Here is a 26,795-nt window from a genome sequence, read left to right as displayed (position 1 = left end):
AAAGGCATTTTAACTTCCTCTGAGAGTGGTTCGGACTACTGACAGACGCTGAGCCAATAAAGATGAAAACAGCAGCACAGGTGTGAAACCTCTGTTGACTTCATAGAAATCAAGAGTCAAGAGAAAAATAATTAATTCCAAATAAATCAAGAGTACAGATAAAGAACAGATATTCCCATCCCCGCACCCCCACCACACCCCAAGAGGTGTGTATATTTTGCCAACAAAAGGCAGCTTGAATTGTGTATCTGGTTACCAGAAGGGCAAACTGAGGAAATTACTACTGTTGCTCACAAAATCTCCAACTTCCAGGTACATGGTATAATTGCACTTCTTTTACCATGGTGATTGGGACCAGACACATGATTAGCTGTAGCCAATGAGTTGTGAGCTAAGTGTCACACATTACCTGTGAACTGGAGCACTTAATGGCCAGCACACAATCCTCTGAAACCCATCGACTCTTTCAATACTCAGTGACACTACTCTAGTTTAAACTTTGATAATTTTTTCCCTGAAAGTAACAACAGTGTTCTAAATGGTCTCCCATTACCAATTCCTGCCCTCTCCAACCACTGTTCATCCTGGGGCCAGAATTATCTTTTTAACTGGATTACTTATTCATCCTTCCCCTAAAACATACTAATAATAGCTTTCCTGCTGTGCTAACAAATGTCCAGTAAGTGCCTATAGTATCAACAACCTCCCAACATTAGGACCGAACTACCAAATTTAAGAAAGCTTATACGGTTTCTCAGAAATCTTTTTTTCACATTTCTAGTCTACCACAACCATTTTTTAACTGACACCTCTGACTCTAGTCTCCATAACATTCCTCATTTCCAGAGAAAACATTCTAAAATATTATTAATATTATTTCTCATTTCTTAATACTTGTTAATGGGTTGTAATAAACTACAGCAATAGTTCCCAACTAAAGTCTTCTAAAAGCCTTAGGTCTTTAGGGCAGCAGTCCTCAAACTTTTTGGGACCAGGGACTGGTTTCATGGAAGACCATTTTCCCATGGATGATGAGTAGGGGGCTGTAAGCAGGGGGGTTCCAGGAGGAAACTGTTCCAACTTAGATCATCAGGCATTAGTTAGATTCTCATAGGGAGTGCACAGCCTAGATCCTTCACACCTGTAGTTCATAATAGGGTTCACACTCCAATGAGAATCTAATGCCACCACTGATGGAACAGGAGGCAGAGTTTAGGCAGTAATGCTTGCTCATCCAATGCTCACCTTCTGCTATGCAGCCCGGTTCCTAAAAAGCCATGGACTAGTACCAGTCCACAGCCTTGGGAGTTGGGGACCACTGCTCTACAGTATACTAAGTTTAATTGTACAAATAACAAAAAAAGTTTAACTTTGGATCTCCAATTTATAATTTTTGAATCATTACATAAAAACTCAAATAGTTTCACTTTAAAATGGAGGCCATGATGATACAGACTAATGTCAGTGTAGAGACGAAGTTAACACTCCAACCAGCCTCTTTCTCAGTTGGAAACCACTTGCTAGGTGAGACTGTTCATTCTAAGTCATATAGTATTAAATGTCTACCCAGAAATGACCACTAGTTAAAGTGAAAAGCACGAAAAATACTGATATAAAAAAATATATAGTAAAGATTATAAATATTTATTGGGGGAGGGGCTTTCAACATACAAAATGTACCACTCACATATAAGTATTTGAAGCTGTAGTGTGACCTCTTCTTTATTTCATCATTTAGAACTAGGAGATGATCACTATATAAATAAACCAATATGAATTTTAGTGCAAATATGTTAAAATTTCAAATATTGAAATACTAAGAAGTTTTTATGCCATATTAAGCAGATGTCTTTCAATTGATATATTAAAATACATTTGAATTATAGAAAATTATAATTATATTGGCTACTATTAAAAAGTCAAAAAACAACAGATGTTGCTGAGGTTGTGGAGAAAAAGGAACACTTACACTGCTGGTGGAAACAGAAATTAGTTCAACCCCTGTGGAAGACAATGTGGTGATTCCTCAAACACCTAGAGGCAGAAATACTACTCAACCCAGCAATCCCATTACTGGGTAAATACCCAAAGAATATAAATCATTCTATTATAAAGATGCATGCGTGTGTATGCTCACTGTAGCACTATTCACGATAGCAAAGATGGGGAATCTACCTAAATGTCCATCATTGATAAACCGGATAAAGAAAATCTTGTACATATACACCAGGCGTCCCCAAACTACGGCCCGCAGGCCGCATGCAGCCCCCTGAGGCCATTTATCCGGCCCCCCCGCCGCACTTCAGGAAGGGGCACCTCTTTCATTGGTGGTCAGTGAGAGGAGCACAGTATGTGGTGGCCCTCCAACGGTCTAAGGGACAGTGAACTGGCCCCCTGTGTAAAAAGTTTGGGGACGCCTGATATACACCATGGAATACTATGCAGCCTTAAAAAGGAATGAGATAGGCAGGAGGCAGTGGCTCATGCTTGCAATTCCAGCACTTTGGGAGGCCAAGGCAGGTGAATCACGAGGTCAGGAGTTTGAGACCAGCCTGGCAAATGTAGTGAAATCCCATCTCTATTAAAATTACAAAAGTTATCCAGGTGTGGTGGCATGCACCTGCAGTCCCAGCTACTCAGGAGCCTGAGGCAGGAGAATTGCTTGAACCTAGGAGGTGAGCTGAGATCGTACCACTGCACTCCAGCCTGGGTGACAGGGCAAGACTGTCTCAAAAGGGAAAAAACAAAACAAAACAAAACAAAACATAAAAGGAACAAGATACACTCCAGCCTGGGTGACAGAACAAGACTCTGTCTCAAAAAAAAAAAAAAAAAAAAGGAACGAGATAGTATCCTTTGGAAGGAAATGGATGGAGCAGGAAGCCATTATCCTCAGCAAACTAACAAGCAAAAGAAAACCAAACACTAAAGTTTCTCACTTATAAGTGGGAGCTGAATGATGTGAACTTATGACCCATTGGTGGGGCAAAGAACAACACACACTGGGGCCTGTCAGAGGGCCAGAGGTGGATGGTGGTAAAGGGTCAGGGAGATTAGCTAATGGATGCTGGGCTTAACACTGGGTGATGGGATGATCTGTGCAGCAAAACTCCACGGCACACATTTACTATGTAACAAACCTGCACATCCTGCCTATGTACCCCAGAACTTAAAGTAAAATTTGGAAATTAAAATAAAAATCTCCAAGATACTTTAAGTTAAAAAATAAACTTGAAAAGAAATATCATACTTATTCTTTAACTAATTTAAGTGTACACATTAATTCTCAAATAAAAAGATAAAATATTGCCTTGTATTTTAATTTTAATTTTGTTATACTTAGTAATAAAATCAAAATGTGCCTTTTCCCAAAGTTGTCATATTATACCAAAAATGATTAAATGAGCTATTATTTAAAGATATTTAAGATATCATAGTGAAAATGGTCCAGAAGTAAGATCTTATTGAAACATGTTGATGTGATAAACAGTTTAGGATTGCCTCATTTTTCAATTGTTCTCCTGTCTCCAATCTGTCCTGGCCCTCTAAATGACACTACCACATTAGCTGCACTTTTGCAGACATACAAAATTATTTCCCCCTATGTCTTTGAATGGTCTCTTTCATGTTTCAAAAATGCCTTTTACTGCTGATTCTCCCTCATTATAAACAGTATCGTTGAAGACTCTGACAAACATTACGTCCTGTGAGAAGCCTCTGTTGACTCCTCCATGCAGAGTAAGTCACACCACACTTCCTCATCCCCCAGGAAATCCTGTGCACACTACTCTGGCGTGTGCTGCGTCCCACACTGCACAAAGGTCCAAAGACCTAAGAGGAAATGGTGGGGGATGAAGAAAAACACAAAGACAAACAGAAAAAAGCGGGGCTAGGTGGTCTGGGAAAGTGAAAGTATCAGTTTCTCCGGCCCCATCCTGTCTCAGAGTACTTCATTTTACATGTTCACAAAGCACACAGCAGAGGGAAGGTGCAGTTACCCAGAATAGCCTGTGGTTATAACTCTCATACTTCAGTTAACATACCTCAGCTAACAACTATCTTGCAGCAAGAATAGTGAAAGCTGGTTATCTTTCGCTAGGTCCGACTGCTCTTCTTCAAGACATATACAATCCCCTATGATGGTTTTGCTTCTTTTGGAGTTCACCCAAAGTTCACAGCAGCCTTGCTGCGGATCCCTCCAAAGCGGGTGGGCTACTCTGGCTCTCTACGCATTACTATCAGACAGCAATTACCACACTAAATTTTGATAAGTAGTTTATGTACTTTTGTACGATGTGCTCATAATATCTAAGCTTTTTAGTTACAGAAATCACGTCCATCTGTTTCTAGGATATAACTTGGGAAGGCATGGCACGCTTCTATTTGCTATACAATAGCCAATATGAAAAGTCACCTCCATCTCCTGACCTTTGTATCAAGGAATTCCTCCTGGCCTCCCTATCTTATCACACAGTCTAGATGCCCTCACATAGTGCCTTTTTCATTTTATGTTCTCATCCTATCTGAGTGCTTTTGGGTAAGTTACTTAACTCTGTATGCCTCACTTTGCTCATTTATAAAAAGAGGTATAATGGTATCTACCTTCTAGGGGTGAAAGGAGGATTAACTGTGTGTATCTATCCAGAATCGTAGACTTACTTTCTCCTTTTTGCCTTATTTCAATCTAATGACCCCAAGACAAGACTATTTACTTTGGCAGCACAGAACAAGGCACACTGCCAGACGCTGCTACAGGGCTGAAGTGTGCACAGGCACAATCATGGTGACACTTGGATACAACTGGCTTGTCTGTCCTTCCTTTTACGGTTCTCTTCTTTTTGACTCAAATGGGAGGTAGAATGGCTCATCTATTTAATGGCAACATGAATCACAGTTACATTTGTTCAGTAAATGTGGAATGAATGATTAAATGACTTGACTGGCAATGTTTAAAGATGTCAACATTGCTGTAAAACAGTATGTGAAATAATATAATTGTTGAACACTTCACAATTTTCAAAACGTTTTGACAAACAATATTCCATTTTTACAGCAACCCTGTAAAATAGAACCTTCAAGGATTATCAGCACTTTACCAAGGAGGAATCTGTGACTCAAAGAAATTAAAATGTTTGCCCAAGGCCACAAAATGACCAGTGTTACCTAGCCAACCTAGTTAATCTGTCTGGTGCCAACCTAGGAAAAAGGTTATTATTTTAAGCTTCTTCATATGTTTTACCATAATAGCAATAAATCAGAAAACTTCAGGTTAAATATTAATTGCCTAAATGATTTTGCCTGAGAGTTATTCATGCACTAGCATGATGCCAAGAAAAGTGATTTCGTGATTTGAAGGAAGGAGACAAGAGACTACTGCATATGAAAAAATTCAGAGATGAAAGTTACTTGTCAAGTGCTGCATACCTTTTAGTGACAAAGTATTGTCTCCAGATTATACTTCAGAGTTTCTTCCTACATAAATCAAATAGAACCTAGGATGAATGTTATAGATGTAAAAAATAATCATCAATGCTTATTTCCCCTTAATATTGTGAAATTCTTGGCAATAATTTTGTATATTTTTTTCTTGCCAAAGTTTACTATGCATCTCCATTTAGAAATGACAAGGTTTATTCTACCACATTTGTTAAGGAAATAACCAATACTTATGTGGGTCTACTATATGTGTAACAGTTAAGAGTTTTCACAAAAGAAAGAAGAGTATTCAAAATTCATTGCCAGTCTTGTTTACAGAGAGAAATCTGCATGGGAACCACATATGGGTGTTTCTTCAAAAATCCCCATAATGATTTTGATACGCAGCCAGGGTTAAAAACTTTTGGCTTCTTAATAAAGGACAAATCACTTAGCATAGCATGCAAGGCTCTTCTTATCCTCCATCATGTGTATGTATTTTCCTTCACTATTTGCATAATTTCCCCTCACAGTCTTTACCTATTCCTATTTGCCAGTCACCTCTCTCCCTGCCCTATGTGTATTTTCCATGCCCTTGCACTTGATACTCCCTCTGCCTGGAATGATTTGTTACCACTAATTATCTGATGAGCACCCACTTATGTTTCAACCCCTATCTCAAGCTTCACTTCCTATACAAAGTCTTTCTTGAAACTTGAAAGCAGATATGGCCACCATTTCCTTTGAAGTCTTTGATAAGCTATGCATACTTTCATCACCACACCCACAACAGTTGTGTCTACACATTCAACTGTCTCTTTGTATTAAATAGTCAATTCATAGAGGATGAAGAGTAAATTTACTCATATTTGCATCTCCAGTACGGGGCTGATAGTTATATAGTTAATAATAAATCCTGGTTGTGTCAGTAAATTCCAAAGCTCGGGATCTAGGTTTGAGTTCCAAATTCATAAGTATCTTTTGACCTTGAGCAAATTACTCACACTCTTTATGTCTTAGTTTTTGAAGTGCTGTTGAATTGAAGTAATATGACCAATTTGTCAGTTCAGATGTGATGACTGAATGAAATAAAGGACTACCTTGCTTAAAACATGGTAATAACTTGATTCAAGTTGGCTATTACACCATTATCATTATCATTGTTTTATGGCCAGACACATGTTCATAAATTCTATCTACAAATCTTCAAAACAAAAATAGTGTCTTTTTTGCTATTTGATAGATAATTAAAGGGAACCCAAGATATTAAGCCATTTTCCAGTAAATTCATTGTTAATAAGGCATAGGACTGAGATTCAGTTCCAGGACTATTTGATCATGCAGCTTTTAATAGAGTAAAAAATTAAAGAAATATAAGGAGATACAAATCAAGTGCCTTACTGACCAAACTTTAACAGTAAGCTATCTCTACCTTATAAAATCACCATCTCCTCTATTGAATCCAAGCAGAAAACTCTCCTTAACTTATTTTTAATCACTTCTTAGAGCTGGAAAGAAAAAAAAAAAAACACGAAAGGGCTTCTAGGCTTTTATCTCTCTGTCCTTAGCAATTCAGAGCAACTCTGACGCCTTGAGCTTTTTATTAACTGCTAACATTTCAGAGCAGTGGTATCGAAACACCTTAAATACTTCCTACTTACTTCTAATGCTTCTTTCTCATTTTGCCTTTTATTTCATTTATTTTTTTAATAGAAAAACCTAGTATGCACATGACTTTTCCTTTATTCTCCAGCTAACTATTTTAATGAAAAAAAAAGGCATGGGCAAAAGACCGTGCAGATTCTCCATATGGTCATTATGCAGTAAGAATCATATTTTTCTTCCATTGTTTTCCCGTTTTAATGTAGTGGCACTCAAAGCTTGGGTTTATGCAAACATTACATACTCTGCAAACTGAGGTATATGTAAATGGTCATCATTCACCCAAGAGCTGTCAAGAGCTTCCTTATGATTTTCTTTTCATCTTCTTCCACAAATTTATCAAGGGAGATACTTTTCTGACATTTGAATCAACTCAGATTAACTTATACAAATTTAAAATTGATAGTTGAAATCTTATTTTTCCAAGCATATTTAATCGTAGTTGTTATTCTGTTTCTTCTGTTGCCGTCAGTTAACTTTTGGGAATTTTAAAAATTTTTATTAGGGGTACATAATACTTGCATATATTTATGAATCAGAAAGAATAAGATCTAGTATTTTATAGCACAACAGGGTAACTACAGTTAATAACTTACTGTGTATTTTAAAATAACTAGGAGTGGAAATGGAATGTTCTTAATACAAAGAAATAATAAATGCAGTTAATTTTGAAGGAAAGCAGTATCTTAGGCTCCTTTCTCACACAACACTCTTATAATGAGGCACTTCGAACTCCAGAAAAAATGTTATTAGCTCTCTTACTCTGGTTTAGCTTTCTTCAGCTAGCTCTCTTTTATATTCTAAGAGATGACATATTTACTCCATCTCTTACCATTACACGGACACCATAGTTTACTTCTTAAGAACACAAGCTTGGAGCCATAATGCCTAGCTACAAATCCTTACTCTGTAAACTAGTTTGCTAGAGCTGCTATAGCAAAGTACCACAAACTGCACGGTAGAGAACACAGACATTTACTGTCTGACAGTTCCAAAGGTGAGAAGTCTGCGGCTGAGGTTTCACAGAGTTGGTTTCTTCTGAAGGCTATGCGGGAGAACCCATTCCATGCCTCCTTCCTAGTTTTTTTGTGGTTTTCTGGCAGTTTGTGGTATTTCTTAGCTTGTAAATGCATAACACCAATACCTGTCTTCATCTTCACAGGTCATTCCACTTGTGTACATGTCTGTGAACAAAGCAGATTAGGGGTCGACCCGGAAACGGTATGACTTCATCTGAACCGTTTACATCTGCAACAGCACTGTCCACTAATAAAGTCATATTCTGAGGTACTGGGAGTTAGGACTTCAATATATGAATTTTGAGAGGACATAATTCAATGCAGAAGACACTGTAACTAATAACTTTTAACACTGGGCCAAGTTAATTATTCTGTGTGCTGATTTTCACACCTATAAAACGAATATAATAATGATAATATTTACTTTAAAGAGTTGTTGTGAGGGTTATATAATTAAATACATTAAACTACTTAGTATAGTATCCAATGAAGAGTAAGCACTCAGTAACTTATAGCTTACACTACTGCATGTGGGCAGCTCTTTCTGGGAAACTAGCCCATAGAAAAGTGGTGATCTCTTTAAATTTTTCTTAGATGAAACATTGGCAGACTTAAAATCCAATCCCCTTCAAGTGCCAGTTACTGGTTATTTTAAAAATATTAGGCTTAGAAATATATTGATTTTGTTCCAGAGTTTAGGAGTCAATTCATTTTTAAAAGCATAATAATTGTATATGGAAACCAAATCAATATTGGGCACAATATTTTGTGACACCAATTTTCTCATGTTAACCAGGCAAATGGTAATGACCAGAATATTATACAATATTTTGAATGTACTAAAATTGTGGACTTAGCAAACACCATTTGCTAAAAGTCAAATTTCTTGTAAAAGGTTAGAAGTTCAGGTCACCTACATATTACCTCATCTTCTATACTGCAGAATAAGAGTTTTATCAGGACAAGGGATGTTTTAAATTATGCCTGGGGAAAAGCAAATATATACTATACTCTTGGGACTTTACCTTCATGATTCTATTATAATATGCATTCTACATTATTGATATTCTTTCCACGGTAGTAGTAAAATTATACCTAAACATTGTAGGCTGAACTGTTAAACCCTAGAGACTTTGAGTTAGATAAAGTCATATTCACTTCTTGAGTTTTTAAAATAAAGGCTAAAATCTGAAAGAAGTTATTTGGATGATTACCTGATCAGTGAAATGATTACATATATGCTGAGTTTTGGCCATCCATTATTCCACTTGTTTTAGTGACAGCATTTTTAAGGAATTACTTTTCCCACATAGCGTCCAGTCATGGCAAGGCTGTCAGTCAAAAAACTCCACTCTTTCTATGATGCAGGGGCTTGACCCAGTTAAGGCCAATCAGATTTCCTCTTGCAGCATTCAGTTTTCAGCTGAGTTATGCAAGGAGAGGAAGCAAGCTGAAATCAATTCAACCCAATGTGATTGACGAGTATTTCCTGATGCCTACATTCCAGGTACTGCCCTAGTTGCCACCATTTTCTGAAGTTGTTTTCTACGATATTCTTTGATTCTGTGGACTACCTAATAAGTAATCTATTTTCTGTTTATGTTAGCTAGCTTCAATTCCTATCGCTTGCAAAGAACTTACAGATAGGAATGTCCAAGTCAGGGTTTCTCAAACCATCTGCAAATAAATCATATAAGGATGCCTATTAAAAATGAACCATCACAAACACTGTCTCATAGACACTAACTCCAACTCATTGGAGTGGGCTCAGGAGAATAAGTTGTGCAACAATTCTTACAGACGCTATGACTTGATAGGGGCTATAATAGATCTGAATCGGAAAAAAATCAAAAGTAACCCACATGGAGAAGAATTGGGGGCTGATGACTCAAACTGTATGGATTCTCAGCAGGTAATTAAGTTTTCATTATTGCTCATTAATCAAAACAGCTTACAAGTGTTTAGTATACAGTTTAAACATACAGGACAAATTAGTAAACAGGTGATAAAGAAGCAAAAGCACATAGTAAATTGCCTTATGCCCACAAAAATAATATATGTAAATAAAATGAGTAAAAATGATAATACTTAAAATCGTCACTATTAGCTTCTGATTTAAAAACTATCAAAGAAATATAAAAATCCAGAGAAAACAATTTTTTTCCTTAAATTAGCAGATAAAATTATATTTATCATGTAAAACATGAAATGGTTAAATGTAGCTAATTAACAAATGCATTACCTTCCATAGCTACCATTTGTGCAGTGAGAACACTTAACATCTACTCTATCGTTAACTATGCTCACCACAATGTACAACAGATCTCTTGAACTTACTTCTCTTCTGTAACTGGAACTATACATCTTGTGAACAATGTCCCCCCCATTTCCCCTTCTTCCTAAGAAGTTTTTCCAAATAATCTATTACCTTTAAAACAGATTATTATAAAAGATATAGCTTCAATGTGTTTTACAATTTTTAAGACAAATATAATATTTAAATGTAATATATTTACATTACATATTTACATTTTTAATATTATAGAAGTTTTCCTGAAATTCTCCTTCCAACTTATTAATAGGAAGTATACGGATCAAGCAGGCTTAAAACCTGCTTTTCTTTTTCCTTTGTGGTTACTAATTTGCCCTATCAGCTTTGTCAAGTAACTTAACATCCAAATAAATTCCATCATAAAATAAGTACAGTAATTTATGCTACTTACCTTACAGAGGTAGAATAAAAATTAAGAAGTGGTAGAAGTAAGTTAATATACATAGTTGGAAAGCATTTGGTATTTTCTTTTTTTCTGGTATGGCAAATCCTCTATCAACTGGAGATACAATACATTTTTATATGTGCATTAGTGAGAAAGACTGCTGAGTATAACACGTTTGAGTTTTTCATGGAAATATCCTCTGTAAGCACACTGATGTTATCCATTTGTTTTGAGCTTAAATTAGAATTGATATTCCTAATAACTACAGTCTCAAGCAAGTTATATTTGGAGTACTTAATGAAATATGACCTGAATTATAGTAGAAAAAATTAAAATGTACACATACTTTATAGTTCTTTTCATTATAGCACGAAAATGAGATACTAAGGATTATGTGAACCACTGCACTCTAGTGAAAAAGAACTTACGTTTATGGAGCAAACAACATAGTATTCGCTCGCGTGTGTGTGTGTGTGTGTGTGTGTGTGTGTGCACGCACGTACATGTACATGCATGTGTATACAGACAGCATTAGGTCAGAGTATAAGTAACTGTCTGAAAGGTTATAAGAATTACAGTAATAGCTAGGTAAGCTATTTTGGAATTTTGAACAAAATTCAGTAACTTAAACGTAACACACAATATTTATTTCAAATATACTTCCAATTCCTAGGTATTAATATGATACTCATCAGCAGTTAATACAGAATTTCAATCTTCAAGTCAGAATGTTGAAAAGAAAAAGGTGACAGGCAGCAGATGCTACATCTACTGCTACATCTATTTCCACTTGAGACTGGAAGAGAGGAGAGCTCCTATACAGCCATAAATTGCATATATAAAGAAGTAGCGCTAATTGTCGAATATCAAAATGTTTAAAAAATATCAGTAATTCCCAACAAGAGGACAGCAAGCAAATGATTGCACCTCTTTTCCTCCGGGTACTTACAAAGGGCACATACTCCTCATAATCCAGCTATTTCTAGTACAATCTTACTGAAAAAGGAGCATTCTGTAGTGATTCAGAGTACATATTTTTTGACAGGAACTAAGCTGTATGGAGTTCAAAACCTGGGTCTGCTTCTGGTTATGTGTTATGAACCCATAGCAATTACTTATTCTCCCTATGCTTCAGTTTCCTCATCTGTAAAATGAGATGATTATATATTTAATGTACTCCTTTACCCTCTGGACTATGTGGGGTAATTTTTTCCCTTTATAAGTTTCCAAACATAAAAAGAATGATTCTCCTCTACTCACATCAAATTTCTTTTTAAAAAGGAACTTTCATACATTTTAAGCAAAAGTTCTTGATCAACGGATGATCCTTATCAGTCTAAGATAAAGTGTGAGGCGCTTTTTCTCCATGCCTCAGTGTGTGCCCTCTTTTACAACCATTATAAAGTTGGGCTGAGACAGCTTCCAACCTCCAAAACACAGCCAATAACTATAAGTATGGAGCTTCGTCTATATGTAGAAATCTATTTCCTAACCCTAGGCACACCAACAGTTTGTATGTCACTATTTTTTTTACATTATCTCTAAATCTGCAAGTGTTGCCATTCAAAATGGAAATTTATTTGTCAGTAAGAACATGTGATAAAAATTAATTCTCTGGTTGCTGAAAGTCAAGAAGGATGTGGAGTCAGCTCTTGACTGTGTATCAGGCAGCAAGGACAGTCTAGGTTTGTGGCCCTGCAAAACCACCAAAAGATATTACAAAGCTCAGAATGACAGAGGTATGAAAGTGTTTGGGAATGCAGCACTGTTGATTATCCAGGACAATGGAGATGGAGACAGACACAGTCTATCTCCTTCAATTTTGCTAAAATACTTCCCAATTTTAACTCTGGCCAGAAACCATGGTCAAATATGTGATTCCAGGGTTTATTTCCAGGAGCAAAGAACAGCTGGACAAGCCATTCCTAATGTTTTATGCACTCATAAAACCAAAGGTGAAGCTAGTGTGAAGCTGACGCGTATCAAAGCATATGAAAGTGGATTCCACATCCTTAAGGGTTCTTTAAGGTTTCTTTTCTATCCCAAAACACCACCTCTTATATATTTGACATGAATTTTCTGATAAGATAAAGAGCACACATCGTGGACACATACTCAGATTTTTTTTCATTTTCTTTCATTCCTTTGCTCTTGGTAAATTCTGTGGGAATGCTGTTATGTGAGACAGATCCATGTTATCTCCTCTGAAGGGATTAGGAACTCATTTTAGAATCAGATGGGAATAAAATTCCTGATCCAGCTGCTGTTCTGAACAACCTAAAAGGATAGGGCAGAGGTTTTACAGAATCCCACTTAACTAAACTCTGATATGTTTCACTTATTTTTCCTTTTTTTCTTTTTCGAGTGGGGCTGGGGGCAAGTGATCTGCTTTTCTCAGACCACTTGCCCCCATCCCCAAGCTATCATCTGTATTCTTATTTTTCCAGAGTATAACAGACTAGCAAAAATGTCAAAGTAAGGATGTTGGGGTGGAAAGTTACCAACCTAGCCACAAAAACAACTTCAAATAGAACAATAATCACGAATTTTTAACTGTCTTCTTAGCCACTGTAACATAACCCCTGAATCTCCATTAGACTGTCTTTGCCAGCCTTCTTTCCTCAATCGCCTGTCACCTCTCTTACGTTCTCTCTCATTGACCAAACAAGTCTATCCATTTTTATTTCGTGCAAAGGAATTGGGGACTCCTGTTGACACACATGGCTTTGTTGAAGAATCTTTTTTTCAAATGAACAAAGTTATTTCTGTGCAAAGATTTTCCTATTTTAGGACACTTATTTTGATTCCAATTCTTCCATTTTATATTCATAAAATCCTTGTATATAATTCTTGGCCTGCCTTTTCTTTGTCATTTCTCTTGAATTTAAATTCATAAAAGTGGAATTAATTGATCTGAGTATATGAATAGTTTTCAATATTCTGCTTAACTGCTTTCTAGCATAGTTTATATCTTCAAAAGAAATGTTCACCATCATAACATCCTCTGATGCATGATGTATTAACCTGAAGCCATAACATATCTAGAAAATGCAGTCAAATAGGATTGGCAAGGGTTCTCTACACATTTTTGTAAACTCAAAAAATTAACAAAGAATATTAATACACATTGCTCCATAAAAATCATAAACTCCTCCAAAAATATTCAATGTTAAGGAATGAGGACTGGGAAAGAAAACTTGGCTTTCCCATGGAGAGTCATCCTAATACTCAAATTCTCACTTTCTTTCAACTGCTTTCTAGCTTTTCCCACTGAAGGAAAATTTTCTCAGAGCCAGACAAATGAAAACCTTATATATGTGTGTGAGGTTTCAAGATCAGGGCGTACATGCGGTAAACCCAGATGCCCATGCTTTCGTGTCAACCTGAGTCCATGTAAATGCTCCTCCTATGCCCGAGTTCACCTTCTCCACCCTCTGGCATCCATCTACACCTAGGCAGGTGTCAAACACTCTTCTTCCTAAGTATGTATTTTAGGTGACTGGATTTAGGTTGATTTAAATTGAAAGATAAGGAACCCCACTTAGGAATAAGTTCCATTAGTTGCAATTGTACAACTGACCTATTGTCAGGGAGCTTATCACTAGTATATGAAGGACTTATTCAGTGATGGGTAAATGGGCATTTTATTTCAAAATTGCCTACTGACCAATGTATGCATGAGTCTTCAGAAGCAAGTCTCAGATAGAAAAGAAAAGTCAAAAAATCTTGAGGGCTGAAGCTAATTTTGTTTTTGAAATTGTAATAAACGTAAGTAAAAGGTAACTTGGAAAAACATTTGGAAATAACATGAGATACCTAAGTATTATATAAAGAACTTAGACGTGAAAGCATAAACCATAATCATTCCAATTCAAGAACAATAGAAAGAAATGGAAAATAGCCAACACACATAAAATATTTCCTACCTCCTTTGCATTGGAATAGAGCAAGTTCATATTTAAACCAGAAGTTGAAAGCAACTGCACTGAACAAAATAATCTTGGACTTGGACAGTAAATAGATTATTTACCAATATACTAAAGAGGAAACTAGTGGTTTTTCATTAGTTTTACAGGTACCATTTAGGTCTCCTATATTTCAGTGCCATATCTAGAGTAGAATTTCCAACCAAGCTAGAGGTGCATTTGGAAAAATGGTATCTACATCACAGGTGTTTTTTTTGTGTGTAGTACAGTCAATATAAAATCACAATCTTTTAGAATTAAGGTATGAAAACATTGGAAATATCTCCAATTCAGTAAAGTCTGGTTATAAGTCAGTTTCTGACAGCCTAAGTAAATAATCTACTATCAAAGAAAACACATCAAAGACTTATGATATATAATCTGGCATAGAGTTAAAATAACTTTATGACAGCAATAAATAACCATATGCTAGACACTGTATAAAGATTAAAGGAGAAATATATTAATCTAACCTTATAAAATATTTATTTTCATAATTTAAAAATGATGCCTGCAGTAGGGTACTGTATTTACAACAAAAACCTAGATGTATTCAAAGTTATAAATAATCTATTAGCTTTCCCTATAATTTTTGACTAAATAATTATTAAAGTTTGTCAGTTTTACCAAAAGATCTGTAAGTATTATAATTATTTATTTCCAAAAGTCTATATCACATATATGGGAAGAAGGACCATAAAATGCTGAATTTAAAAATAGGAGTATAATTGTAATATAGAAACTAGATTGATAGTTTTCACTGCTTTTTGACATTCTAAATGTACAAATCTAAATGTCAACAGCTAATCATGGGTAATCTGCTATTGATTTTTCTCTGTTTTGTTCTGGCGGCAATTTCTAATTCTATATGCTTCTCGAATATAAAAATATAGGCTCTATCAAACAGCAATTTACCTGATTTCTAAAGATAAATATTAAAGAATACCAGCAATTCCAAAGTTCTATAATACTGCTAAAAATATTTAATACAGTTAAGAAAGAGAAAATTACAATAAAACAAAAATTTAACATGACAGGAGCTGACAATTAGCTACAGGTATTTGAAGAAATATAGATTGGATATACTGTAAACCATATATGGATTGTCAATTTTACGTTCATCTAAAGGTAAAATAATAAACAAAGCCATATAGAATCCATTAAAATTTAGATTTTGTGTTGTTAAATTTTAAAGAAATCTTCCATCACTAAATATAACATTTATAAAGAGTAAGATAAAGCTTTCAACAAAAAAGCCAAGTCACATCACTTACTTAAACATTCTATGCTCAATCTAAAACATTATTCACTTGGATATTAATTTTTTATCCTTAAATGCAGAAATTTTAATCTTTAAATGCATAAAAACGAATTCAGTTAGTTAAAAATGGAGGTCTCTAGAGTCATTCATCTTAATTCCCTAATTATTTTCATAGATTCATCCTAATAAATCTTGATAAATGTAAGACTCGTTTTCATTTCCCATGTGTAACTCAAGCTTCTCAAGTTCTCAAGCTTATATGTAAAGTTTATATTATTTCCCTTCCTTTTATCCATCTTATATTGTATTTTAATTTCAGGTATACCTCTTCAATCTTATAACACTGCCTTCGAGGGAGGACAGAGGCAGGGGAGCTGGCAGATCTTACTTTATTTTAAGGAGTCACACAAATCATGGCTTAACATATGGTCATGACCAATAACCTGAATGAATATTTATTCTCAGTGTGCCTGTACATTAATTCTTACATCCTTGAGGACAGTTCTTGTTATCTCTGCAAATGATAGTTTATAGATGGTAGCTTACCAACTGTATAGCTAAATACATGTTACTTTGATTCTTAAAAATTGTTTTAATTATTCACTGATCCTTTGGCTAAATTGTAAGCTCTCACAAGTTGGAGCAGTGGCCCACCTTTGTATTTCCTGTTTCCCATCACAGCACACATAATAGGTGTCAAAATATTTCATTTAAAAAATTCAATGAATATATATTTATTGTAGAACTAGTTTGAGAATTCCAGGAAAAAATGTATATTATATATAAAACCTATGAAATTAAGAAACTAAGTGTTTATATCAAAGGAAAAAAAATGAAAATTAATAAATTTTAAAAACCCAAAGATAACTATAAATATATTGCAATGAAGAAGTATTTGAGAAACTTACAATAGAAATATGTTTTAAAATTGTATCTGATTTTAAGGTTTGGTAGCATTTTAAAAAATATATATGATTTAGCTTTAATAGACCTATTAAAACTTTAGATTATTAACTTTAAAATAAATTATTAAATTGAATTCCACATTTCTGATAAATAGGATTCTTGAAAAATCTAAGAAAATAAACCAAACAGATTCCTGTTCATAAAGTAGTGGATATTATAAAGGTTCTTACATGTGTAATTTTTATTAAACAAACTAGCAAGCTGTTATTTTAATAACCTAGGTGAACTACATTTTGTCTAACCTATAAGATGAAGTTATGATACCATAACACAATAAGACAGTAAGTTATCGTACTATAAGGACCTTTTTGCTCTACTATAGTATCATAAAAATAACAATAAAATTGGAGCATGCTAATTTCCACTTCTTTTCTAAACATGTTAAGCAATGTGCTACAGCAACAGTATACACTTTCAAAGTTGTTCTGTTTCTTTTTCAGATAAAAATGAAGATCTCTTATCACAGCTCCCTCACTAAATTGAACATATAAAATAGCCTAGATTACAATGAACTTCTCTCATTAAATGTTCCAGTATTCTAAAATTTTCCAAGATACTACAGTCTTTATTTTTTGACGAGGCATTATGCTGATTGCTAACAAGTCAAGCAATATATAGATTTCATTTTATTTTAAAAACTGATAGAATTTTTTATAACTTTGTACAATGGAATCTGTTTGCTTGACTATTTCTCATCACACTTCATGGCAACTACTAATTACTTTCACTTTCCTTCATGAGATAAATAATATTTAAGTATACTTTAACTCGAGAGAAAGAAAATAAGAGATTTTTAATATTTAAAAAAAGTTTTAGCTAAGATTGTCATCAATAGACACTTGTATTCTGGCATAAATCAAGGGACATAAGGCCAGAGAATTGTTCAATAGATACAGCCAGAGAGAATCCTTAACAAATAGAATCATTTAAACAAGTGTCATGAATCAGCTTTTCTCCTGACTCTATTTTTCTTTAATTGTTGGTATGTTTATAGCTACTTAACTACTGCATTGTATTTAAAAATCAATTTTAGGTGTGTGAGATATCAATTCTCAGAATAACTAATTTATTGGCCTCTATATAAATTCTCTATTTACTCATTTAATTTCAATTATGCTTTGCAATGTTAGTGTCATTTTATAGCAACATAAGGAACAACATGCTTCTCTTTAAAAGTAAAACTTAAGGTGTTACCAAGACTAATTCCACCCAAATTTGGAGGCAATTATTTCAATTATTCTTAGATAATTCTAACTTGGGATATATATTAATGCAATGCCTTTTCATTTCCTAGTATACAACATTTATCTTTATTAACTTGCTTTAAATATATCTAAATATAATTACCACAAGTAGGCAAGTTTCTATACTTTTTAAGTTATGGATCTTTTCTAACATTAAAAGTAAGTGCTTTCCTATTTCTAGATGTTATACTCTATGTACTATCAAAGAATGTGCTTCTCTTTGCAACACTCATGTAGCTCAAAATACAAGTATCATAATATAGTACAGTCACCTGAAAGAATACATACTCTACTGTCATTAGGGAATTAACACAATAAATTGTATATAAATTATTTAAAATATACTTTTAAATTATATAAAAGTACCTTACTTTTTATCCAGATATCCACAAAGATACCTCACATTACCAGAGTAAAATAACAGATTAAATATTTCTACCTCCTTAATAGCCATTTTTCAAAGCAATGTTATTTCATAGTTCCTCTGATCAAAAAGTATGCCTTTTACACATGAAGTTATGAAGTGAAATAGCAGGAAGCACAATGAGTTGTCAATTACATCTACCAAGCACAGGTCACCAAATAGGCCAAAAGCTGGATGACTCAATCCTACAGAACTAGCTCAATATATTTGTCAGGACCTGGAGTGAAAGTAAACACTTCCATCCCAATTCTCACGAAGCTCATTTAAAACATATGATTGCTACTATTTGAAATTGGAAACTTAGCATCTTCAACATGAATTACAGTTTTTAATAACTAACCCACCAAAAACAAGCATGCCAGAATAGGCCAATCTAACATATTTTGGATAAAAGCTCAACTCACACCTCGGTCTACAAAAAGCCATTAAATGTGTGAAACATTTATTTTTTGCATATATGAACATGTTTGTGAAATGCAGATTTATACATTTTTATGTAATTAAGTAGAACATCTGCCAATTCATACAACATCAGAAGATTCTTGTGAAGCGATTTACAAATAAAACACATAAGGTATACAGCAATTCTTCACTCTCTTCTCTTTCTCACATGCAACACCATTTACTGTAAGATTCTTCATCTTAGAGAAACCATCAAGTAATTGAAAAATAAATATCAATTACTCAAAATATATAATGCCAACAAGCAAACTGAGATTCCAGAGAATAGAATGTGAAAATAATCTTTGCATAGCCTCAATACTTAGCATAATGCCTGATATTAAATCCATGGTTGCTGAGTGATTTATTTTCTTAAAGATAAAATATAATAAAATAATGGTATTTTTAAATAAATGGTACATGAGTCTTTTATATTACTGGGGTTAATTGGTATATACTGTCATATAACAAATACCTTTAAGTTTTTATACTTGATTATTAATTTAATTTTGAGAAAACAAATTTTTCCTGTCAGATCTGGAAACAGACTGTAAACTCCTTACTAGATCATATATTCTGGAAGAAAAAGTTCTCCTTGAACCTTTACATATGGCAAATACACTGCCTATCCATATAGCAGGCAATAAATATCTGTTTAAATTATTTTGTTTTAGAATATGTATAATTGAAAACTGAAGCTGTATAGCCCATAAGAAATTATATGGCTTATTTAAAGGAAATAACTATAAAAATAATATTTTCCAGAACATTCTGAAGCACGAAAGTAAAATGTAAGATATATTGCATTTGGATGTATGTTTAAATACATTTAGAAATACTTAAATGAAGTATCTCTAGAACATGAATTTTCTAAAAAAAAAAAGTGTGTGTTAAGAATTTTTATGTTCTCTATATTTAGTAATTATTTTCATGTGGTATTATTAAAAGGTAACTCAAAATAATCAGTAATTAACTGGTCAGATAAAATTTGTAATTTCATAAAATGTACTGTTGTTTACTTAAAAGTAGAACAGTTTCTTCCCTCACCCCATCTCCCAAAATATCACATACCCTGAAATCTCATTTTCTAGGTCTTGTTGAACATTTTTTCTTCATTTAAAAAAAATGCAGAGATTAAGTATAATTAAAAGTATCTGAAAACACACTATTTTATATCAAGTATCACTTATAATTTGTGTTTTCAATAACAGTAATTTGATCATAACAGGGATGAATAAAACTGGCACATATGTCATATCCTCAAATACTACTCTTTATTAGCTAAACACTAGACTCTGTTGGCTTACTACGTATCTTGTGAAGGTATCTCTACCTACTTGTACAGTCACGCACTGACAAAAAATAACTACATATAAAAAGTTACCATGTCAGAAATGAATCAAATTGCATTTGTTGATCCAAATGAGTTTACCTTATGTACAAAGGCTTGAAATAACAAAATTGTCCTATTAAAATGTTTTAAATTATTGTTTGAACTGAATAAACTGAATACACATCTCAGCCTCGCTACATATTTCTGTTCTACTCCATCTTGCATATCCCTTGACAATTATCAATATTTATCAAGGTAATTTTAATGGGGAATAATGAAAAATTTATCTGGGCTTCTTGCATTTATTTCTCTAAAAGACAAGATGGTCCTATAAACATATTTCAAACCCGTCTTCTCTTCATCTCCACTGCAATCACTCTAGGCCAGGTCACCCTACACCTCTCCTGGACAACTGCAACTGACTCCTAATTCTACTTTTGTCATATTCCAAATAAGTTTTTGCTCACTAGTCAAGGTGCTATTAAAATGTAATAGAGCTTCATGTTTTACTTGGGATAATATAAAAACTCAAGCTCCTTACCATGGATCTTATTCTACTCTGAGTACTCTGGTTCCAGCGGTCTTTCAGACCTCACTTTCTGCAACTCTCTTCCCCTGCATAGTAAGTTTCAGTCACCCTGGACTCGGTTTTTTTAAATGTGTCAAGCTCATTTCTCCTCAAGACTATTGCTCAGGCAGTTTCCACTACATGTTATGCACCTCTTCCCACTCTGCAGAATGAGCTCTTTCTCTTCCCTGAGAATGAGGCTTCAATGTCACCTTCAAAGACAAGTCTTTCCAACTGTCCCATTTCAAATAGTCTATCTCTACTGTTACGTTCTTAGTGCCTTTGTTGCTTTGTCCATATATAATTCTTACAATCTTTATTATTTACTTACCCAAATTCTATGAGGGCATGTGCCTTATTTTTCTTTTTAAATCTACAATCTAAATTTTAGATTACAGAAAACAATAATAAAATAATGCAAGAACAGAATATATCTTCAATATTATTTAATGTCAGTATGATTAAATTACAAGTTGAATAGTGTACTAGAGATAGGCAATTTGATCCTGCATGACTTTAGCTTGGTTATATGACTGACAATGCATGTTGGACAAAGTAACCTATTCTGATCACCTAACTATATATACTGATTCCCAGCATGTTTATAATCCCAAGATGGCGAGTCAAAGGTACAACAAAAACATTTCTATTACTGTTGGGATTTGGTTGATGAACAGTGTGAAGTGGGATCTTTTCTTTCACCATTTAGAACAAATGAAGCATGCAGTCAGAAGCATTTGTGTATGTGAAAGGGAAGAGGGAAAAAAGAGTGAGTTACTGAAACTGTGATAAGGAAAAAGGGTTGGTAGAGAAAAATTTATGATATCTTTTGTATTTAAGTCATTTATACCAGCAATAATTACTGAAGAAACGAAGAAACAAAAGGCTTTCTACTATTATATATTTTAGTACTTATTTTGTGATGTAAAAGTAATGAAAAAGTAAAAGGATGTAATTTAATCATTAATTTACCCTGTATCATTAGACATATAATTGTCCCTTAGGAAATTTATATAAAAGTGCTATACTCATGAATACTACATTAACTTTAACGATATTCATCTAAGTTATTTTTGGTTTGAAGAAGAGTTCCTTAAGGATTATGTATAATTTCTGTGCAAGAAAAATTTTTTAGATATAGTATTATCCCAAGATCAGAACAAACAACACTTAGATGATCATTGCTGGATCAGCATAAAAATATTTTATCTTTGTACTTTGGATGCTAATCAATAAATATTAATTATATAATTACTTATTTTATATTGTAAATGTTTAATAAAATTATGTTCTAAGTTGTATTTATACATATGCCTAACAAGAATGGGTATGACAACAATCTCTGGAACCCTTACAACTATAAATAGTTTATCCTCAAAAACTAATTTCATCTAAATGGATGGTCTTTCTAAAACATTCTTTGTAAGTAATCCGGTGTTCCTAATATAACAAAATTTTTAATATTTTCAATATTTTAATGTTCAATCTTAAACATTCTTAAAAAGTTTCCTCAATGTCTCCATTCTATAAATATAAGAACAATAGTCAATCAGAGTTTCTGAATAAAACTTATGGAAGGTCAACTAATTATAGGCTATGAATTTGTTAATCAGATGTTTTTCTGCTTAGATATATTTACCTGTATTTACATACAACTCAGAGGATTATGCAATTGATTCACGCAAATTAATAAATTTAATGAAACCAATCAGTCACACTATTGTTTTGTTTGTTTATTTTGCTTGTTTATTTTGTTTGTCACTGAATTGCCTGGGGTGGAAAACCGATTAACCAAGTATTGGCAATAAAATAAGTTCACAAGACTTATGTACTCATACCATGTTTTGACTTAATTGAATTATCGGAGTATGCAATTGATTATTTTTGAAAGCATGAACCACACCCTTAGAGATGCATCAACTCATTTAGGCTATAAAGTAGTATTTGCTGCAGAATAATTTTTGATAAATGGATTCCTGGTGTCCAGTGGCCACTGTGATATACAGTATATGGTTAGCTTACATGTGAAGATTGTGTTTTATATTCATGTAAGTGTCTAGTAGAGAAATGAAAGGCTATATTCCTTGAAAGATAAAATCTTTTTTAAAATAAAAATTACCAATACTTAATTAATACTGTGATTTTAAATATAGAGAAAATTAATGGACTATGAGAGAGACAAACACAATTCATGTTTCCACTTAATTAATCAGATGAAGTGATCTAGGAAGCACCTTTACTTTCTGATTGATTCAAGGAAGTTTGGTTAATAGGAAGAAAGAGTCAAATTGATTTATTTCGTCTTTACAGTTAGCTTCACACTTAGTTAAAAGACAAGAGAAGAGATCTTGTCTATAGTCAAGTTACTGTTAGCACCATGTTAAAGTAATGAGGTAGGTTACTTTTTTGTCATTATCATCATCATTTTACCTTGCTTATGTATGGAAAACTGAGGAGTGGGGTAGGAATTCTAGGAAAAGTGAATTCATTTTTTTCAGCCATGAAGGATGTCATACAATTGGGTAAAACAGATAAATAACATTAAAATATTACTTTGTGAATAGCTTAATCAGGAAGAAGTTACGTAAAAATATAATTTTATTCTCTATAAAATAACAAATTTCAAAATTAAAACATTAATTCCATTAGCCTTTAAAGTGAAAATTATTGGAAAATTAAAGCTATCTTCTCAAAAGTAAATATGAATTATATTACTGTTTATTTTTATGTGTATAATAAATCAAATTTATATTTTACATTAATCTTTACATATTAAATATAGATAATTCTATAATGTCCCATGCTTTCCATGTTTAAGAACAGATACTTCATTTATTACGAAACTATAAGTTACGAAAAATCCCTAAAATGTTATTAAGAATAACATTTAGAAAGTTAGCATTCTCTTAACCTTTAGTGTGATGATTTCAATATTTGAAAGTTATCTCAACTTAACCGGAAAAATTTCTATTCACTATGACTTTAGGCTATAAAAAGCATCATCTTATAAATAATCATTTGTGTGATAAAAAATCTGATTATACTTTAAAGTGTTCTTTTGAAGAGGTCATGTAAATTTTACCCAATTTAACTTTTAGGTACTATTCTGCCCATTGTATTCTTTTGTGCAGCCTGTGCTTTCAGTGTATCAATACAAATTCAAATTAAGAGTTTAAGTAGACAATCTTTAATACTTCTATTTAACTGATGGGAAAATTGGGTAATATTCATTCACTAAGTTAAGCTAAGTAATAAAAATTAATTACAGATGCTTGGCATATATTCTAGGTAAAACATCTGTAAATACTATGGGAAAGTCATTAAAATAAATAAGCAGATAAAATTACTGCAAGAGGTTAATAAGTAACATCTCAATGCTCTTAAATTTACTACGAACGTCTGAAAGGTCATACTTTAACAGGACCTATTTTGGTAGAATGGCACTTTAGAGTCATATGTAGATTCAGATATCTGTTTTATTCATGTTAGTAACCCCAGGGCCTAGGGTAATTACTGATATATCATATTTAAATAGATAAATGTTTGGGGAAATTATTGCATGAGAATAGCTGTTATAAACTTCTAGTACACTTGACTCTCAAAGTATTCATCTCTACTATCCCTATTTACTAATAAAAAGTGCAATATCAATGTCTGACTTTCCAATTATTAAAAATTGTTTTCTCTCCTTGTAATTAAAAAAAGGTAGTAGTTTCACGGTTTTTAAATAATCTTCTATCTTCATAGAAATAAAGTAACTACCTATTCAATATTTTATACCAATAGTCTCTGAAAACAAATGAAAGATGCAGTGTGATGTTGTACAGCACCACAGCAAAGCAGGACACTACAACTGGTGTCTATTATGCGATCTATCTTCAAAGCCATGAGTATTACGTATGGTTTCCAAATTCACCTACATGTTTGTGACTGCATTCTGTCAGGTAAAAATAATTGTAGTCATTAGGAAAATATGCCAAAGTACCAACTGTACAAATGAGAACTTAATTTTGATCCTGAATAATTATACATCTAAGTAAAATGGCCATATATGTTGATGGCAAAAAAAGAATGCTGGGTTGTTTTTCTTCTCCCTTAACCTTCTCCTTCTCCCAAAAAGTGCAGTTTCAAGCCATCTGACCTCCATTTTTACATCTGAAAATTACTTCGAGACTCTGAAACATATGCCTTATCTGTTAAATAACGATAACTGACCACCACACACAATATTTGAGGTGACATATTGGTCATTACAGCAAGAGTGAGAATATCTAGCTAGGTACATGCTGGAAAACTTTTATGGTTGTTTCATGTTTGGTCTGAAAGGACTTAGAATATGCAGGTGGCATTTTTTACAGATCTTTATTCACAGCAGAAATCTAATGAGATATGTTTCATAAAGACTGTGTTAATAAAAAAAGGAAAATGCTCAAATATTCTAAGGGATTTCCATCACTTTTTACACACTATTCACCTTCAGTTTACCACTTTACCCACCGAAACAAAGTCCTCCAAGAAATCTGTCAGTGACTTGACTTCATGAATAGGGTATTCACAGCTTGGAAATTCACCCTAAACGCTGTTCTACTCCCCACCCTCAAGAATCTGAAACCCCAACACGGATCTGGGGCATCTGGTCTAGGAAGAATTTCAAGTCTACTTCGGTGGCAGGGATGGGAGATGAAGCATGGAGACTGAGGCTGGGCGAGGGCGGCAGAGTCACTGGAGGGGAAGGGCTGATAACTGGTCACGGGGTACAGCGGGAGCACCCTGCCTTTCAAGAAGGCATGTGGAAGAACCACACACGTTCCCCTGAAATGAGCGACCACCAAGAGCCAAGAAGTCTCCATTAAGTCTGTGCCGTGAAGCCTGAGCTCCGGCCGAGACAGCGCGGTGGGGAGCGGTCCTAAGGCCGCCAGCGGTGGGACCCAAGTGCAGCTGATGCTCAGGCAACCATTCAAAGACATTTGGAAGCAGAAGGGATCCGAGCCCGTGGGGTCGCCGTCCCGGGCGGTCCAGACAGGGCGCTATGGTAAGGGGACAACCTCGACCCCGCCGTGTGGCGAGCCAAGAGACGCCGACCCCGGGACGAAGTTACCCGCAGGAGGCAACAGTGCCCTGCTTCTCCAAGCACCGTCCTCCTCCCACCCACTCCCGCTCCTCGCTCCTCCGCCCCGACCCTTACCTTGGTTGTTGGAGACGTGACTGCAGTCGCCTGGCCACGCTGTCAGCAGAGGCAAGAAGAAACCAAATTGCAAAAGAAATTCCCGGACTTCGCAGCCCCCCATGGTTCTCCCCGGCTCTCTTCTCCTCTCCCTCAAAGAGAAGTGGCGGCAGCGCAGGCAGGTGTTCTGGGTAGGACGGGGGTCCCGGTCCACGTCTTCTTCCTCCTCCTCCTCTTCCTCCTCCACCCGGCCCGCAGGGGGTGTCCCGGGGCGCCCCCCGCGCGAGGTCCGGGGGACAAGGCGCGAGGGTCCAGGCTGCCCAGGTGCAGGTGCAGCTGCTTCGGAGGAGGACGCTGCCCGCGGCGCCGGGGAGCTCCTGGCGGCTGGAGGCGAGGGGAATCGCATCCACCACAGTGTCCCGCTCGCGCGAGGACTATTCACTTGGGCCCGAGAGAGCGCGCGCGCAGGAGCGAGCTCGGGCTGTGGTTTGGGGGAGGGGAGCGAGGGGGCGGGGAGCGCCTCACCGCGAGGACGGGGGCGGGGAGGGACTGCCAGGTGGGGCGGGCAACGGGGCGGCCCGAGCGCCTCTCCCCGCTCCAGAGGGCACGTGCGGAG

At 34.8% G+C, this 26,795-nt stretch overlaps 1 protein-coding gene across 6 annotated transcripts in view; it reads right to left on the bottom strand.

Moving 5' to 3' along the window:
- The window catches only part of EPHA6 (EPH receptor A6), a 986,592-nt gene extending 960,007 nt beyond the window's left edge, over positions 1–26,585 (bottom strand). For all 6 annotated transcript variants that reach the window (XM_074389177.1, XM_039480541.2, XM_074389178.1 and 3 more), the window contains exon 1: positions 26,201–26,585. In XM_074389177.1, coding sequence (XP_074245278.1) covers positions 26,201–26,585 — 385 coding nt within the window. The remainder of the gene's footprint in view (positions 1–26,200) is intronic.
- Between the last annotated feature and the right edge of the window lie 210 nt (positions 26,586–26,795).

Source organism: Saimiri boliviensis, chromosome 18, assembly GCF_048565385.1.
Source record: "Saimiri boliviensis isolate mSaiBol1 chromosome 18, mSaiBol1.pri, whole genome shotgun sequence".
Taxonomy (NCBI): domain Eukaryota; kingdom Metazoa; phylum Chordata; class Mammalia; order Primates; family Cebidae; genus Saimiri; species Saimiri boliviensis.
This window is presented reverse-complemented; position numbering and strand designations above follow the sequence as displayed.